We start from the raw sequence: 19,025 nt of genomic DNA, 5'->3' as shown, positions 1-19,025 counted from the left end.
AACCCAAACAAAACTCCTCCAGTGCTCCTAATTGGCAAAGCACATTCATTTGTATAGCACAATTCAACACAAGGTAATTCAAAGTGCTTTACATTAGGGGTGTGACAAAATATCGAAATGGTGATATATCGTGATACTTTGTATCCCAAAAGGTTATCGATATGCTCCTGCCAAGAATCGAGATATCGTTTTAAAAAGGTGTCAATGTCTAAAAAAATAAAAAGGAACCAACAAGTTGCTACCAAAATCTTCCACCATAATAATGTCTCAGTTAACTCTAAGGCTGCATTGACGGTGCACGAAGCCCAATCCTTTTAGACTGGGGGTTTTCAGGGCATTTACAGGTCACTTGGGGTTCATTTTAGGGCATTTATAGGGAATTTCCTGTTGAGTTTGAGTCACGGCCTCTTCATTTGGGTGATTCCCAGGTCAATTCCTGTTCTGTAACTCAAAATCAACAGGAAGTGACCCATAAAATACCCCAAAATCAGCAGGAATTAACTGATTATCAACAGGTAAATGACCTTAAATGTCCCAAAATTACCTCATTGCCTGGCATTGGCTGCCACTGACGGCCATAGACGTTCAATCCGTTTGAAATCCATTTCAAATGGATTGGACGTCTACTAGTGATAAACTCATTCCAATTCACAGCAGAAGCTTGCTTTTCTGTTTATTAGTTGTTGGTCAGAAAATCATTCTAGGATATTCTGCAAATGTATCGATAATAGTTGTATCGCCATATCGTCAGATCATCGTTATCGTGAGCTTTGTATCGTAAATCGTATCGTATCGTGAGGTACCAAGAGGTTCCCACTCCTACTAAAGCACATAAAATTCCAAAAACACAAATAAAATGATACATAAATATTAGGGCTGTCAAAATTATCGCGTTAACGGGCAATAATTAATGTTTTTAATTAATCACGTTAAAATATTTGACACAGTTAACGCAGATGGCCCGCTCAGAGAGATTTAAATGACAGTATACAGTGAAACGCTCACTTGTTGTGTTTTATGGAGTTTTGCCGCCCTCTGCTGGTGCTTGGGTGCGACTGATTTTATAGGCTTCAGCACCCATCAGCATTGTGTAAGTAATTATTGACATCAACAATGGCGGGCTACTAGTTTATTTTTGGATTGAAAATTTTGCAAATTTTATGAAAACGAAAACGTTAGGAGGGGTTTTAATATAAAATTTCTATAACTTGTACTAACATTTTTCTTTTAAGAACTACAAGTCTTTCTATCCATGGATCGCTTTAACAGAATGTTAATAATGTTAATGCCATCTTGTTGATTTATTGTTACAGTAAACAAATAGTCCTTATGTACCGTATGTTTAATGTATATATCCATCTTTTGTCTTATCTTTCCATTCCAACATTAATTTACAGAAAAATATGGCATATTTAAAGATGGTTTTAATTGCGATTAATTACAATTAATGATTTTTAAGCTGTAATTAACTCGATTAAAATTTTTAATCGTTTGACAGCCCTAATAAATATCTATCATAATGGTCAAACATTGAGATGTCCTGCCCAAATTAGATATAGTACCAAAAAAAAATCTTGAATATTTAGCCTTACCAAATTTGGAGCTGATTAGGGCACATTTTTGACATAACTTTAAAGGGAACTTTGGACAGAAAGACTAAAAAATGTCATCTGTTCAGCCCTTTCAGTTTGAACCCGAGAGGAACATTAATGAGCATGACGGCACTCGATATTTCACAAAAAGAGCAGCAAAAGAAAAATGAAAAGGAAAGACTGGATGAGACGAGCTGAGAGTAGGATAAAACTAGTGTTCTGCCAAAATGTGCGATAATGGCAAAACGTCTACAAGAGGCGAATTTGACACCAACTGTGCGCATTCAACTTGTTTTGTTTACATGCATACCAACAGAACATACTAAAGATGCCTTAAGAAAATACTTAAATGTAATTATATCAAATAAGGGTGGTTTAAATCCGTAACGTAGTTAACAGATCAACAATCTGCTTTAAAGCTACCACAAGAAAACACAATGGTTGAAAGTATGGGAGGCAAACACATGCAAAAAGTATTTTGAGGCAATAAAAAGGTAATAAACGAGTCAGTAAAAGATTTCTAAATCAATGGTAAAGTTTTATGTGTTTCTAATAACATATTTTAGTAAAAGAGAACAATTGTGGCTTATTAGAGCCTACAACTCTTATAAGTCCGAGGTTCCCTTTAACACTACAAAAAATGGCTGATTGGTGCTTTTTTGTCATGTCATGTCATTTACCTAAAATATCAAATGCTTATGCTTGCAATGATATTTATTTTGGGTTTCTAAGATTACACTTTCAAAAGAGCATTTAATGCGAATACAAAATAAAATTCCTGGGTGTTTCTTGAAACTTTGCGGTCGCACTTTCATTTCACAAAAGCAATAAATGTTAGGGCTGCAGCTATCGATTATTTTAGTAGTTGATTAATCGATGAACTAGTTAGTTTGAATAATTGAGTAATCGGATAAGGAACATGGAGAATTAAAATACCTGAGCTGAGCCTCAAACGGTATTAAAAAAAAAAAAAAAAAAAAAGGATCTATGTACAACAAAAGAATTGGCCAACTTACATAGCAGAAGTCTGCTAGCTTAAATGCTATAAAACGCTAACTTTTTTTTTTTTTTTATCAATACAATCCTCTTAGCAAATGGCTCAGAAACATTCCAATAAATAAATAAATAAAAACTGCTAAATATACCTATAAATTACAAATGCATTAAAAAAAACATTAGCTCAACTTGGCTTATGTTGGTTTTAACATGGAGCAGCTGGATTCAGCCATGTGAAATGAGGCAGACTAGAGGGCAGTGTATCCATCCAAATCAATAAAACTAAATGCAAACACTTTCAAAATAAACCATTACAACGCCACTTTAATTAAACGAATACTCGAAGCAGCAAAATTTGAATTTTTTTTTTCTAATCGAATACTTGAGTTAATCGATTAATCGTTGCAGCACTAATAAATGCATTTAAAAATAAAACACCTCCCCTTATCATCAAACGATATAAAGAAGCAAATGAGGATCGCAGTACAACAAAAGAACAATTGGATAACACTTAAAGCAAAAGTCAGCTTGCTTAAATGCTATAAAATGCTAACTTTTTTTTTTTTTTTAAACAAATCATTCAAACACATATTCCCACAAAAAAACTCAAATACATTTCTAAACCCTTAATATACTTCTAAACTAAATAACGAATGCATAAACATATTAGCTCAAACACATATCTTATGTTGGTCTTAACAGGAAGCAGCTTGATTCAGCCATGTTATACGAGTTATGACACATTTACTGTTGTCACTAAAGGGCAGTGTATCCTCCCAAATCCATAAAACTAAATGCAACATTTTGAAAATGAACCATTACAACAGCACGCTAATTAAACTGATCCTCGAAGCAGCAAAATTTGATTCAAAGCTTTTTTCTAATCGAATTACTCGAGTTAATCAATTAATCATTGCGGCACTAATCACATCCTCTTTCTTCTCAAAAATAGGTTTGACAAAGATAGCACTTTTTTCATTCCACAAATTGCAGCCTCTAAAATAACATTCAGTAAATCAACACAAATTGAGTCGATGAAACCGACATAAAACTCTATAGCTCATAAAGACTGAATTGATGGCAGGTATTTTAATGCATATCTTTTTGACTAAACCGACAATGAGGCCAACATGTCATAAAAATTTTGGGTAAAATTTAATCCTCTGACAGCCATTTAAGATAAACTGCAGATTAACTGATAGAGACTATAAAGTCATAGCAGGATAAAAGAGTAGCATTTGTTTGGGCTAGCAAACTATTCTGAGGAATGTTGTGGAAATCAATCTGAGTAGTTCAAGTTTGTGCAAACTAAAGTACACAACAGCTGTGTAATGCACCACCATATACTGTAGTCATAGTTGTTTTTGCCCTATGCACGAGTGTTTCCCAGCCTTTTACTAAGCCAACACAAAATGTTGCCAACACAAAATGTTAAGACACATCAACAAACAAAAATTTCACAAAAATAGTCAGAATTTACTCGCTACTATGCGATCTGTGGCTGTGTAGTTGAACATCAAGCTACTAGTCTGTTGTATAGATTGAAGGAAAGACAGGTTAGTTGCACCCTCCATTATCTTGTGGAAGAACAAATGATTGTTGGTGTCACTACACAGCGCTTGCATAGGTCGATGGAAAAAAGATACACTATTCATAGATCTAATCACCACTTTTCAGATGATTTAAGTAAAATTGGATAATTTCCCGCATTGATTGGGAATCAATGCACACATATTATTTCCTCAAAGGTGGGAAGAGTCAAATGTATGACTTTCAAGACCAAAAACAGAAAGTTGATCCTTCTGGGTAACCCTTTATAGGGCAATCATTTAATTTATTGGTTGCGATTGACTGCGCTAGACGTCTAATCCATTTTGACTATGAGAGGCTGACGGTGAATAATCGCTGCCATCGCTTACTCATTTTTAGTAATGTAGGCCATACTTGTATTCCAAATGATAATGTTGTTGCCAACCTGACCAAAAATAATGATGTCCACGTATGAAGACGTCAGGCCCAAAATGGTTACTTTTCTTATAAAGAGTTAAGGTAACTGGTGGAGCCAAGACAAAAAACCTGTATGAATACTAAACAGCTATTTTTTATTTTGTTCAAAATGACTTTAAGAACTAACAAAGATGACCATATGTGTTTATGCGTAATAGCTTTTACATAGTTTGTTTTCTAAAATTATATACAGTGCTATGAAAAAGTATCTGAACCTTTTGGAATTTCTCACATTTCTGTATAGAATCACCATCAAATGTGATCTGATCTTTGTCAAAATCACACAGATGAAAATACAGTGTCTGCTTTAACTACAACCACCTAAACATCTATAGGTTTTCATATTTTAATGAGGATAGCATGCAAACAATGACAGAAGGGGGGAAAAATAAGTAAGTGAACCCTCTGCCTAAGCAGACATAAAGAGCAATTGAAACATTTTTAGCAAACATTTTAAGTCAGGTATGTGCCCAATCACTGATGAGTGGTTTAAAGCTGCCCTGCTCACTATAAAACACACACCTGGTAAGAATTGTCTTGCTGAGAAGCATTGTCTGATGTGCATCATGGCTCGGTCATTAGAGCTGTCTGAAGACCTGCGATCAAGGATTGTTAATTTGTATAAAGCTGGGAAAGGATATAAAACCATCTCTAAAAGTCTGGATGTTCATCAATCGACAGTCAGAGAAGTTGTCTAAGAATGGAGATAGTTTGGCACTGTTGCTTCTCTCCCAAGGAGTGGCCGTCCACCAAAGATGACGCTAAAAGTTCAGCGCAGAATACTCAGACTGGTAAAACAGAACCGTTGAGTGTCTGCTAAAAACTTACAAAAATCACTGGCACAGTCCAATATCTCTGCACACATCAACTACGTATATGTAAAACTATGGCCAAGAATGGTGTTCATGGGAGGACTCCACAGAGGAAGCCACTGCTCGTTTAATGTTTGCAAAAAGGCACTTGGATACTCCACAGACGTTTTTGCAAAATATTTTGTGGACTGATAAAACTAAAGTTGAATTGTTTGGGAGTAACACACAACGTCATTCATGTGTGGAGGAAAAATATAACAGCTCACCAACATCGACACCTTATCCCCCACCATAAAGCGTGGTGGAGGGAGCATCATTATTTGGGGCTGTTTTGCTTCTTCAGGGCCTGGACAACTTGCAATCATTAATGGAAGAATGAATTCAAAAGTTTATCAGGATTTTGCAGGAAAACCGGATGCCGTCTGTTAGACAGTTGAAGCTATTAAGAGGATGAATGCTGTAACAAGACAATGATCCAAAACACTGCAATAAATCAACTTCAGAATGGTTTCGGAAGTACAAAATACACGTTCTGGAGTGGCCAAGTCAAAGTTCAGACTTGAACCCCATTGAGATGCTGTGGCATGAGCTAAAGACAGCGATTCATGCCAGACATCCCAGCAATCTGACTGAACTACAGCAGTTTTGTAGAGAAGAATGGGCCAAGATTAGTCGTGATCGATGTGCTAGACTGATCTGCAGCTACAGGAAGCGTCTGGTTGAAGTTATTGCTGCTAAAGGGAGGGCGCAAAATCTTAAATGTGATGGTTAACTTATTTTTCTCCCTTCTATCATTGTTTGCATACTACCCTCATTAAAATATGAAAACTAGGGCTGCAGCTTTCGATTATTTTAGTAGTCGATTAATCGATTAACTATTTAGTTCGAATAATCGAGTAATCGGATAAGGAACATAAAAAAGTTAAAATACTTGAGCTGAGCCTCAAACAGTATAAAAAATGAGGATCTATGTACAACAAAAGAACAGTTGGCTAACTTACATAGCAAAAGTCAGCTAGCTTGAGTGGTATAAAATGCTAACGTTTTTTTTTTTACAATGCTCTTAACAAATGGTTCAGACACATATTCCCACAAAAAATGGCTAAATGTACCAATAAACTAAATTATGAGTGCATTAAAATTTCTTTAGCTCAAACAAAAACTTAGCTTATGTTGGTCTTAACAGGGAGCAGATAGATTCAGCCACGTGAAATGAGGTAAACTAGAGGGCTGTGTATCCACCCAAATCAATAAAACTAAACGCCACTTTAATTAAACAAATACTCGAAGCAGCCAAATTGAATTCAAATCTTTTTTCTAATCGAATAGTCGAGTTAATCGATTAATCGTTGCAGCACTAATGAAAACCTATAAATGTTTGGGTGGTTTTAGTTAAACCAGACAGTTTTTTTCATCTGTTTGATTTTGACAAAGATCCCATTTAGTGATTGTGTCAGTTGTGTGAGAAATTCCAAAAGGTTCAGATACTTTTTCATACCACTATATAGTGCATACCATTACCTGTATAAGTGTATTTAATTATCTCAAACATGCCAGCAATAAGGAAAATGATATTCCACAAAATTCAAGTTCAAACCATCATCAATAAGCCCGTAGTTATTTCTGAACACACAGGAAGCTTGCCGACATGTTTTTCGCTTTTGTCACGTGAGTTTCGGTCACGTCTTCTGTCTCTACTAGCTCGTTTTCTTAACACAGAGTCGATTTTAATGTCTTCATGCCAATTTGGTTCAGGTCGATCCCCAGAATCAGTCTTGTCAAGCCGGGGTCTCCCCACTACCATCCTCACAAATTTCTCAGAGAACCTGAAAGCACAATGCAATTTGATTTGTTTTCATGTAGACATGAAACAATTTGTCATAGCTCACCCTGCCTCAAAATCAAAATTGGTACAATCCTCAATGAACCAGTAAGGAAACACAAATTTGAAATATGGCTTTCTGTAATTTCCCTCCACTATTGCTAACAGTTGAACCATTGTGCCCTTCTCAGTGACATTCTTAAATGTATGAGTATTTAAAGTGCAGTCATTATTAATGCATTTCTGCCTGTATGATGACAGGTGCGCGCGCATGCACACACACGCACACACAGGCTGATAACGCATTGTGTGTCGGGGTAGTGCTGCAGCAGACAGAAGGATTATGGGAGGAAGAGGAGGTGTGATTGTGTAGTTGCAGTGATGGAAGTAGCAGGGAGCAGGGGGAGCCGTCGGGGGGGGGCTTTTGAGTGGTGGGCTATTCATGTCAGACTGCTGCAGTCAAGCGGGGGTGGAGTTTTAGGCCGTCAGTCAAGCAAGGACACACCGTTGGGCATAGGGGCTACGGGTGGGCTTAGAGGGGGTGGGGGTCTATTCTGGGCCAATCAGATCCCAGGCAGAGATTAAAGCCTTGTTACTGCAGGCACCACTGCAATATGTCAAATATTCATGCCCAGAGACTAATGATTTGATATTTGCAAGCCCTTTTACCAATGCCACATTCTGCCTTTTTAATCAATCAGCGACATGAAGTCTGGCATTTCTGATCGAATTGCTCAAATGAAGGTTGTTGGTCACCTTTTGAGAGGGTCAATTTATTACAAACAGCTCTCAGTCTGATGCAAGTCCGTTTTACATCACTAAAAATGTTAGAATATATCCCAAGCTGTATTGAGCCAATACACACGACATTGGATAATTTCCCTGATCGCACACTGATTGGGAATTACAGGATGCAATCAATGACAGGCATGCACTCCGTATCATAATGAGTATTTTTGCTTGATGTGTTGTCATGACAACCATCCTACCAGACCCTGCTTCTGCTTCTCATTTTATGGCACCAGACAGAGCAGTGAGCTACTTGGAAGTAATTTGTTCGCTCCCTAACCTTCCTATCTCTCAACTCTCACTCGCTGTCATTGATTATGTGGCCACGACTCATTATAGAGAAGATTCAGCGGGGATCCTTCACAATCTCCAATACCCTCTGCAGAAGGGGTGCATGAGGCTGTGTCGGCCTTGTTTATTTTATGCATTAAACCTTTCTTTGTCCAGGTGAGGCAAGTGAGATCTCGTTTTCATTTGCAATGTCAGCCTGGCTGCAGACAGCAGAAAAATTTGATAAATTTAAGATTTTATAAGGTTTTACCAAATACGTTTTAAATCCATGTATGGTAAATCGTAAGGCACAGTGATTTTCAATTCAAACCGGCGCACATCCATGGTAGTTGTGATGATTTGTCTTGGTCTCCAGACCACATTTTTTGGGTCTTTGTCTTGGTCCTAGTCTTGGACTGGCCGGGGGGGTTGATCCCATATTCTCTGTATAAAGTAGCACAAAAATTTTGTATTTTAATTAGGCCTGAACGATATTGGAAAAAAACTATTGTTGTGATTTTTGGGGGGTTTGCGATATTATATTGCGATATTAGGGAAAAAAAAAATCTTTGTTTAAGAAATTTTCACTACATGACTTGAATAGCTGTTTGGAAATACTTTGGATGACACATTGTGACCACAGTGTATTCATATAATACTGTTTCACTTGTGAATGATGAAGATTGCTGTATGAAGGGATCCAGGAAGCCATGTCTGCACAAAATAGATAATTTATTGAACACTGTATTTTACACTTCAACAGCAGCAAATACATTAAATGACAAATAAAAGAGCAGATGCGTTAGTCCCCTGAGTTTCTGACAAAATACAAAAATATTAATTATGACAAATAAGAGTTGTTCACTAACGATTACAATAAATAAAAACTTCAGTAAAACAACAAAAAAGTTGTCAACATATTTGAACTTAAACATTAAATCAAACAAAACAAAAGTGAAAGTGCGTTAGTCCCCTGAGTTGTTTACACAAAATATAACAATAAATATAAAACTACAAAACAGCAACAAAGTTGTAAAAATCTTTAACGAAAATATTAAATATTAAAACTATATGTGCAGCTGTACTATATACGTATATAGTTATTTGAAAAATACAATTTACAATAAATTTAAATATAAAAGAAACAAACTCAATTGAACTTGTAAATAATTGAACTGAATAACTGCAAATAACTGTGATGAATAACTGAACCATTTTAACTCCCAAATTTCCTGCCTTCCTGATAGCTGTCACAGAAATAAAAAGAAGAAAAGACATTCGTGCAGCTGTGTTATGTATTTGTCTGCATATCGGCCACCTTCCTTGCTCAGCAATTCTCAACCGGGTCTCGTAGGTTTTTGGCCAAGACTACTAGTTTATCCACCATTGCAGGCTTGAGACAAGAACATTGGCATGTACCAATGTTCCCACTTGTATTAAAATGTCTCTCTGATGGGAAGTTCTAGGCAGGAATGCATAGATACTTGCGTTTCAAATTGTCCAACATGTTCGACGTATTACTACTTGTTGAGGCAACCACGGCGAAGCACTGTCGACAGGGCTGTTTTTTGTTCCTTATCATCTTGTTGATAGCCAAAATAATTCCAAAACTACTTTTGGAGACAGTCTTCCCTCGCTTCCTTCAACGTGTTGCTTGCTTGGTTTCAGTTTGAGAACGGCCCCTCCTCCCTCCGCTCTGCTCTTCGGCCCCTCCTCCTTCCACTCAGCTGTAGCAGGGGGAGGAGCCGATGACTGCTGAGCTGGAGGGAAAGAGACTATGTGCTCTCCTTCCCCAAAACAAACGTTTGTGGATTTTAAAAAAAAAAAAAAAAAAAAAAAAATTTTAAACTATCGCATGTCCTTGCGATGGGACTTTTGCGCAACCGCACATCGCGATGGCGATGTTTAAACGATATATAGTTCAGGCCTAATTTTAATGTTAAGTGTTTAAATGTAGGGTCTCGGTCTTGGCTTGTCTTGGTCTTGGTCTCGGGGCAGGGATGCTGGAAGTCACTCACAGCAGGATCTTTTTTTAGGGGCCGTTTACATGGTGACTCTCCGAGAAGACGAAAAATGTCATGTTTGCATCTATATGGTTCCGTCTCCATTCGATCAATGTCGCAATTCCGCATCAAAAGGATGTAGTATTCATGCCAGGCCCTAGGGGGCAGTGCAGATTTACAGGGCGACAGCAAATGATGCACTTTGACCCCAAAAACCTCCTCAGCCCGGAAGACAACATGCCCGCCCACTCCAAGCATTGGCATTTTTCTTTTGTTCCAAATGGCACAACAATGAAAACATTCAACATATTTAAATTTAAAATATTATAAAACCAGTAAATTAAAGCCAACATTCCGCCATATTTACTGTTTTTAATGTTTAGTATCACCGCTGCGCACGCCCAATATGACGTGTACAAGTGCTGACATTATTGGCACAGGTCCTGCGCCGCGGGAGCTTTTGATATGCATGCGGAGCTTGCCCCCCCTCAAGCCCCCGCAATCGAATTCCTCCACTTTGGAGGCAGGATTCGAAGGTTTGGGTCTTTGCCTTCTGTTTTCGCCGATACAATACGAACGTAAGGCCACTCCGCAACACAGTCATTGTGTCTTTGTGTCCATGAAAACTGCCCCTTAGTTTTTCCCATCCAAAAACAGCCGTTTCGGTCAAAATTTGTCATGCTGGGTAATTTACGTACTACTACTAGGCTACGACAAAGGCACCGTTATATTTCACCTACAGTGTGTGTTGGTGTTTTTGTATTGGAAATATAAGCTTTTAATTTGTAAGTATTTTAATCCCCGCAGCTAGACGGCGCAATGACACACGAACACATTTGAAAGCTAAAAGGGCCGATAAGCCTCGATTTAACGCCCCCTTTTCACAACACTTAAATAAATTGCACACAAATATCCAGCGCTCTACATGGCGGCAGCTCAACAGCAACAACAAACAATAATATGGCTCCAATGCAAGCATGTTTTACCTATTTGAAGACACTAAAGGACAATAGTCTTCATTTTCGACCTGGAAATGAATTTTATTAAATTAACTGTTTTTGTAAAGAAATGAGTGCTATTTGGTTTTTGTGCCACGTTGACAACTCTTCTGTCAGTAATCTGTCAGAAAATCACATTGTTTGATTTCTTAATTTTATTTCTAAATTAGAGTGGATAATAAGTATTTGGTCACCTACAAACAATCAAGATTTCTGGCTGTCAATGAGGTGTAACTTCTTCTGACGAGGTCTAGCTAGGCTCCACTCGTTACCTGTATTAATGGCACCTGTTTTAACTCATTATCGGTATAAAAGACACCTGTCCACAATCTCTGTCAGTCACACTCCAAACTCCACTATGGCCAAGACCAAAGAGCTGTCGAAGGACACCAGAGACACAATTGTAGACCTGCACCAGGCTGGGAAGCCTGAATCTGCAATAGGTAAAACATTTGGTGTAAAGAAATCAACTGCGGGAGCAATTATTAGAAAATGGAACACATACAAGACCACTGATAATCTCCCTCGATCTGGGGCTCCATGCAAGATCTCACCCCGTGGCGTCAAAATGATAACAAGAACGGTGAGCAAAAATCCCAGAACCACACGGGGGGACCTAGTGAATGACCTACAGAAAGCTGGGACCACAGTAACAAAGGCTACTATCAGTAACACAATGCGCCGCCTGGGATTCAAATCCTGCACTGCCAGACGTGTCCACCTGCTGTAGAAAGTACACGTCCAAGCCCATCTGCGGTTTGCTAGAGCGCATTTGGATTATCCAGAATAGGACTGGGAGAATGTGTTATGGTCAGATGAAACCGAAATTTGAACTTTTTAGTAGAAACACAGGTTCTCGTGTTTGGAGGAGAAAGAATACTGAATTGCATCCGAAGAACACCATATCCACTGTGAAGCATGCGGGGTGGAAACATCATGCTTTGGGGCTGTTTTTCTGCAAAGGGACCAGGACGACTGATCTGTGTAAAGGAAAGAATGAAGGGGGCCACGTATCGAGAGATTTTGAGTGAAAATCTCTTTCCATCAGCAAGAGCATTGAAGATGAGATGTGGCTGGGCCTTTCAGCATGACAATGATCTCAAACACACAGCCAGGGCAACAAAGGAGTGGCTTCGTAAGAAGCATTTCAAGGTCCTGGAGTGGTCTAGCCAGTCTCCAGATCTCAACCCCATAGAAAATCTGTGGAGGGAGTTGAAAGTCCGTGTTGCCCAACGACAGCCTCAAAACATCACTGCTCTAGAGGAGAAGAGGAGATCTGCATGGAGGAATGGGCCAAAATACCAGCAACAGTGTGTGAAAAGCTTGTGAAGAGTTACAGAAACTGTTTGGCCTCTGTTATTGCCAACAAAGGGTACATAAAAAAAGTATTGAGATGAACTTTTGGTATTGACCAAATACTTATTTTCCACCATGATGTGCAAATACATTCTTTAAAAATCAAGCAGTGTGATTTTCTGGGTTTTTTTCCACATTCTGTCTCTCATGGTTGAGGTTTACCCATGTTGACAATTACAGGCCTCTCTAATATTTTCAAGTAGGAGACCTTGCACAATTAGTGGTTGACTAAATACTTATTTGCCCCACTGTATGTTTAATCCCCAAAGTTAAATACACTATGGTTTCAATGTTTTATTTATTTATTTTTAATACACACAAAAAAAGAATGTACCAAAACAATATTTTCCCTCAACACAAGGGGGTGCTACAGCACCCTCAGCACCCCACTTCCCACGTCTCGGTGAGTTCTGTTCTTAGGCAAGTCTTGGTTTTTGATAATGTGGTCTAAAGCAATGGTCCTCAACCTTTTGTGCACCACGGACCGGTCTGACATGGGCCTTTTTTTCACACACCAAGAATATGTGGCAGAAAATTATAGTGAATATAAAATAACATGACGGGGCTAAAAACGAACATTAAGTGCTGGGAAAATGTAACTTACCATACGCTGAATCAACCTTTTTTAACAGCTGCCTCTACTGAAACGACGGCCAATATCGTTAGTCGCAAGCATTATGTGTTATCTCCAATTCGAAAGGGTTCTTGGCTTTAACAATAAGGTTTGCCATGAGGTATGACACTCTCAGTGCATTCGATTTTGTTGCCTCGTTTGCTATCTTTTAGACTCACATTATGCTGAATAGACTTGGTTGTGGGCCTCTCTTCTGGCTCAACGGGTGGCCTTTTCCCCGTAAAAAAGCGGTCCAAAGATGTCGCCAACAGCAGCTAATGTTATTGTTTACATTGACTGACACTGGGCTGCAAACACCCCAGTAAGGGTGGCCAACCACTTTAGGGTGACGTATACACATCTCTACTTGGATTAGTATAGCTGTGTCACGAGGCACAGGCCAGATTGTGGTCATTAACAAATTCATTATTTCTCTGCGGCTCGGTAACAAATGCAAAGCAAATGTGTTTGGGGATCACTGGTCTAGAGCACAATGCCAGAATAGACTAGTAACATTTTTCATTTTTTAGGAATACAAACAAAACTGCAAATATCCTTAGATTTCAACACAGCACGAGACTGGTCTTGCTTTATTTGTTTCTTTGTTTTTTTTTTTATCTGCCTATTTGTTTTCCTGGTATGTACAGTTGTTTTACTGTCTTAGTGTTTTTATTTACTCAATTTTTTCTGAAATACCTCTTGATTTTATGTTGCTGGACACAACTTTGTAATTGACTGTTGTTACTTTTAAAGAGTGGAGTTTAGAACATTTGTTAAGGGCAATTCCAAATAGCGCATTAAAATAATAGCTCCATTAGAATTATGTTATCTCATAAATAGAAAGGCAAGTCAGATTTTTGTTTACCCTGTCTTTGTGTTTCTGACACAAGTAATGAAAATGTTTTAATATCAGTTTGTTTTTTTCATCAGGCTTCTGCAACTCCCTCGCGGGGGTGCCAGCAGCAGCTTAATAGTCATTAGACCACCCGTCATAAAAATGACAAGATGGCATATGGCACAGTGCAGTGCTCTTCTTCAGTTTTATTTCAGGGAGTTCGCAGCATTTTAAAATTTTTAACAAGAATGGCGGTTCTTGTAGAGGACAAATTCGGGGTGATAAAAAATATTGAATACATTGTACAATACATTGCAATGTTTCCATCAGAAATTTGAATTAATATGCTTCCTGGCCAGTGGAAGCCAATGAGAACTTTGGGTTTTGGCTTTTACAGCTTTTCCTATATAATTCACAGAAAACAAGGTATACAAAAACGTACACAATGTTTAATGTATTGTTTTTCAAAAAAGTGATGTGACATACCAAAAAGTAGACTGATTATCGGCGCTAAAATTTGACATATATCCGTATTGGCCTCTTTTTTGTTTGTTTGTTTGTTTGGTTTTCTTTAATCCGACCGGCCGATATGGAAAAAAAATCAATTTAAAACTGGGTTGTTTCTGCTCGGATGCAGCCGCGCCTCTCTCTCCTGTCTGCCGTCTCCTGCGCTAGTATTCACCCCGTCCTATGATAGTTTAAATGGTAAATTAAATTACACTTGTATTGCGCCATTCCACCTTTTTAAGGCCCTCAAAGAGTTTCACACTATATCCCCATCTACCTACTGGTGACGCAGCACCAGAAGCAACGTGGGTTTTATTATATTGCTCAAGGATACTTAGACGAGGCCATCAGGGCGGAGAATCGAACCCACAACCTCTAGGTTCAGGAACGACTACCACTGAACCACGCCACCCCCTATTATTAGCTATAATTTTCTTTTTGTGTGATTTCAATAAACATGCTTTAGGTTTTTCAATGAAGTTCAGTGTCTGTATTATTATTTTATTTTTTTTACGACAATTTTTACACTTTTACTGCAATTTAATCTCCAAAATTCTGTTATGGGCCTTCGAACTACTACTAATCAGTATTCTGAAAAACCCGTATTGGTCAATCTCTACCAAAAACATACTGTACGTGTTTGCATTAAAATCTGAAGAAACTGTCAACGGGTTCCCAATTTGTCCATTTCTTACTGAATTGCCATCGAAGCATTAAAATCAACATCAAATCGAAACAAACACTAAAACAAATCTAAATTGAATTGAATTGCAACCGTGTGAATTGAAATTGAAGCAGAAGTTTCTTAACCATACTCAGCCTTAACATCTACAGATAATTTACGATCCCAGATTAGTTAAAAATGACGTGACAAGACAAGTGAAGTACATTTATAGCCAGCTAATTGCATGGCGCGTGCAGACAAATAGGGTTTCTCCCATTGCGATTTTTTTTTTTTTTTTTTTTTTTTGTGCTTGCCATGCAGCACGCAATGAAAAAAACACCCCAATCCAGGCTTGTAAATATTTGCAAGTGCTTGTGTAGCAGTCAGTCAGCAACTAACGACCTGAGGTTTTATCTGGATTAGATGACACTCCCATGGGGTTTTAGTGTATGTGCCCTCCATCTGTTGGCGACTGAAAATGTCTGCCTATCCTCCGCCATAGTCTGTTTAAAAAGAAAATGGATCTTTTCTGACCACGCAGGAGCACACTTCACCAGGCACCAACACAGCCATGCTACCTCCTGCCGACACTTTCACCTGGGCGCCCCACAGGCGCCCATCTCAACCGAGTTCCCTTTAGGACATGCCAGCCAGCCCGCTCAGACGGGCCTGGCCACCCACATCCCCCCCGCACACCATCCGCCCCTCGCTGCCCTGCCTGCCGCCCCGCAGTTCCAGGATGTGTCGGGTCCTCCGTTCCTACCTCAGGCCTTACACCAGCAATACCTCATCCAGCAGCAGCTTCTAGAGGCGCAGCACCGCAGGATTGTTCCACACTCCAGGTAAGTTTGTTGATTTATGTATATTTGAAAGGAAGTATTAGTCGCTTTTGGACTGTAGGAACCTGAGTACTTAGTTCCTATATACACTAGTCCTTCTAAAAAAAATAGCATATTGTGATAAAGTTCATTATTTTCTGTAATGTACTGATAAACTTTAGACTTTCATATATTTTAGATTCATTACACACAACTGAAGTATTTCAAGCCTTTTATTGTTTTAATATTGATTATTTTGGCAAAAAAGTCAAGAAAAGCATATTTCATCCGACCAATACAAAAAAGTGTTTTTTAATACAAAAAAAGTCAACCTTCACTTAATTATATCAGCTATGCAATACTTGCTCGGGAATCCTATTTCAGAAATGACTGCATCAATGCGGCGTGGCGTGGAGGCAATCAGCCTGTGGCACTGCTGAGGTGTTATGGAGGCCCAGGATGCTTCGATAGCGGCCTTAAGCTCATCCACAGTGTTGGGTCTGGTGTCTCTCAACTTCCTCTTCACAATATCCCACATATTCTCGATGGGGTTCAGGTCAGGAGAGTGGGCAGGCCAATTGAGCATAGCAATGCCATGGTCAGTAATCCATTTACCAGTGGTTTTGGCGCCATGAGCAGGTGCCAGGTCGTGCTGAAAAATGAAATCTTCATCTCCATAAAGCTTTTCAGCAGATGGAAGCATGAAGTGCTCAAAAATCTCCTGATAGCTTGCTGCATTGATCCTGCCCTTGATAAAACACAGTAGACCAACACCAGCAGTTGACATGGCTCCCCAGACCATCACTGACTGTGGGTACTTGACATTGGACTTCAGGCATTTTGGCATTTCCTTCTCCCCAGTCTTCCTCCAAACTCTGGCACCTTGAGTTCCGAATGACATGCAAAATTTGCTTTCATCTGAAAAAAGTACTTTGGACCACTGAGCAGCAGTCCATTGCTTCTTCTCTGTAGCCCAGGTCAGGCGCTTCTGCCGCTGTTTCAGGTTCAAAAGTGGCTTGACCTGGGGAATGCGGCACCTGTAGCCCATTTCCAGCACATGCCTGTACATGGTGGCTCCGGATGTTTCTACTCCAGACTCAGTCCACTGTTTCTGCAGGTCCCCCAAGGTCTGGAATCGGACCCTCTCCACAATCTTTCTCAGGGTGCGGTCACCTCTTCTGGTTGTGCAGCGTTTCCTGCCACACTTTTTCCTTCTTACAGACTTCCCACTGAGGTGCCTTGATATAGCACCCTGGGAACAGCCTATTCCCTCAGAAATTTCTGTGTCTTAGCCTCTTGCTTGAGGGTGTCAATGATGGCCTTCTGGACAGCAGTCAGGTCGGCAGTCTTGCCCATGATTGCGGTTTTGAGTAATGAACCAGGCTGGGAGTTTTTAAAAGCCTCAGGAATCTTTCGCAGGGGTTTTTAGTTAATTCGTTGATTCAGATGATTAGGTTAGTAGCTTCTTTACAGTACCTTTTCATGATATGCAAATTTTTTGAGATAGGGATTTTTGGTGTTTCTTGACTTTTTTGCCAAAATCATCAATATTAAAACAATAAAAGGCTTGAACTACTTCAGTTGTGTGTAATGAATCTAAAATATATCAGTACATTATGGAAAATAATGAACTTTATGACAATATGCTAATTTTTTTAGAAGGACCAGTATATAAGTCTCTACAGTAGTTATAGGAACCATCCCTCGGCCAGCAGTCGTGTTCATACAGGGGTACTGCGCCTGATGTGAACTGTTGTGACGTTGTAGTCCGCGTCATTGATGCATTATTTACTCGCTACACCAAACTCTGGCAAAATGAAACCGCGAAAACTAAGCTGAACAAAAACAGCGAAACTGAGACAGTCGAAGACACAGCGGCGATTCTTGCATGTTTGAAGGGAATAGTTTTTATCGGCGAAGATATCCAGCATCTAACAATGAGACTAAGAGCACACAAATTTAGTACAGGGTAGTTTTTTTTTAAATATGGCGGCTCCTCGAGACACGTGAGTATGGAAGGGGCGTAGATGCTGATTTCAGTGAATCACCAAACACCTACGGAATCCAGTTCCCATGGCCCCACTGAAAGTCCCTAACTCAGAGCAGCAACGAAAATGGCTCTTGGAACTCGAGTTCTTGGTCCCTGGATCCTACATGTACGAACACGCAAACTGATGTCATTGTCCCACAAAAGGTTATTGGAACTACGGATAGTTCCTACAGAGCGAAAGCGGCTATTGTTACCTGGATACCTGTGAATCCACATGGTCACATTCGTCAAATAACACCGAGAAACAACATTCTTGTGGTTTAAGGTCTGACATCTCTTTTTAACTAATTTTTGGATGTGGAATCAAAACTCTGTCATAGTTTTTGGTCTATATTACAGCTGTTAAACTAATTTTTGTCACGAGCCTCTTATGGGTACGATTTCCCTCAGAGGACCATCATGACTGCGAACCCGTATACACACACACGACATATAGAATGGTACCTGAGTTTGAAATCAGATACCAGGAAAAGCATGGCTGATAACAAAAAAAGCTTACAATATCTCAACATTTTTAAAAGTTACATTATCCAGTTTTCAATGTTCCTGTGGTGCCTTAAGGAAATCCTAACTGTACTAGTATGTTAATTGTATAATACTTTAAGGGTCTTAAAAAGGTATTGAATTTCATCTGGTAGGTCTCAAATGAATTACATTTGATTTGAAATGCCTGTACATTGCATAAAATTGTGTCCGACAAACTGTCTGGCATTCAAAGCGTTAGATTTTTTTTTTGTCTGTGAAATTTGGCACGAAAGTGGCAATAAATACTGATCTTAGTGATCTTAAAACTAATTATATTCCAAATTTGCGCACAGAGCATGAAGTAAATAGGATCCTTGTTTTCTTAAAAAATATGAAAAACATTGTACTTCTTTTGCAAAAAAAAAAAA

The 19,025-nt window shown here is 39.0% G+C and overlaps 1 protein-coding gene across 6 annotated transcripts in view; it reads left to right on the top strand.

Annotated features, from left to right (window-relative positions):
- The window catches only part of ark2ca (arkadia (RNF111) C-terminal like ring finger ubiquitin ligase 2Ca), a 41,402-nt gene that overhangs the window by 9,678 nt on the left and 12,699 nt on the right, over nt 1-19,025 (top strand). For 4 of the 6 annotated variants that reach the window (XR_009061100.1, XM_057818955.1, XM_057818958.1 and 1 more), the window contains exon 2: nt 15,806-16,106. The exons of 1 other annotated variant lie outside the window; for it this stretch is intronic. Coding sequence is in view for 4 of the 5 variants with exons in the window: in XM_057818955.1 (XP_057674938.1) it covers nt 15,806-16,106 (301 nt within the window). In the remaining variant the exon portion in view is untranslated. The remainder of the gene's footprint in view (nt 1-15,805; nt 16,107-19,025) is intronic. One more of the 6 variants, XM_057818959.1, reaches the window with a different exon arrangement.

The sequence above is a fragment of the Corythoichthys intestinalis genome, chromosome 17 (genome assembly GCF_030265065.1).
Source record: "Corythoichthys intestinalis isolate RoL2023-P3 chromosome 17, ASM3026506v1, whole genome shotgun sequence".
In the NCBI taxonomy this organism is placed as follows: domain Eukaryota; kingdom Metazoa; phylum Chordata; class Actinopteri; order Syngnathiformes; family Syngnathidae; genus Corythoichthys; species Corythoichthys intestinalis.
Note: the sequence above shows the minus strand (reverse complement) of the source record. Positions and strands in the feature narration are given on the sequence as shown.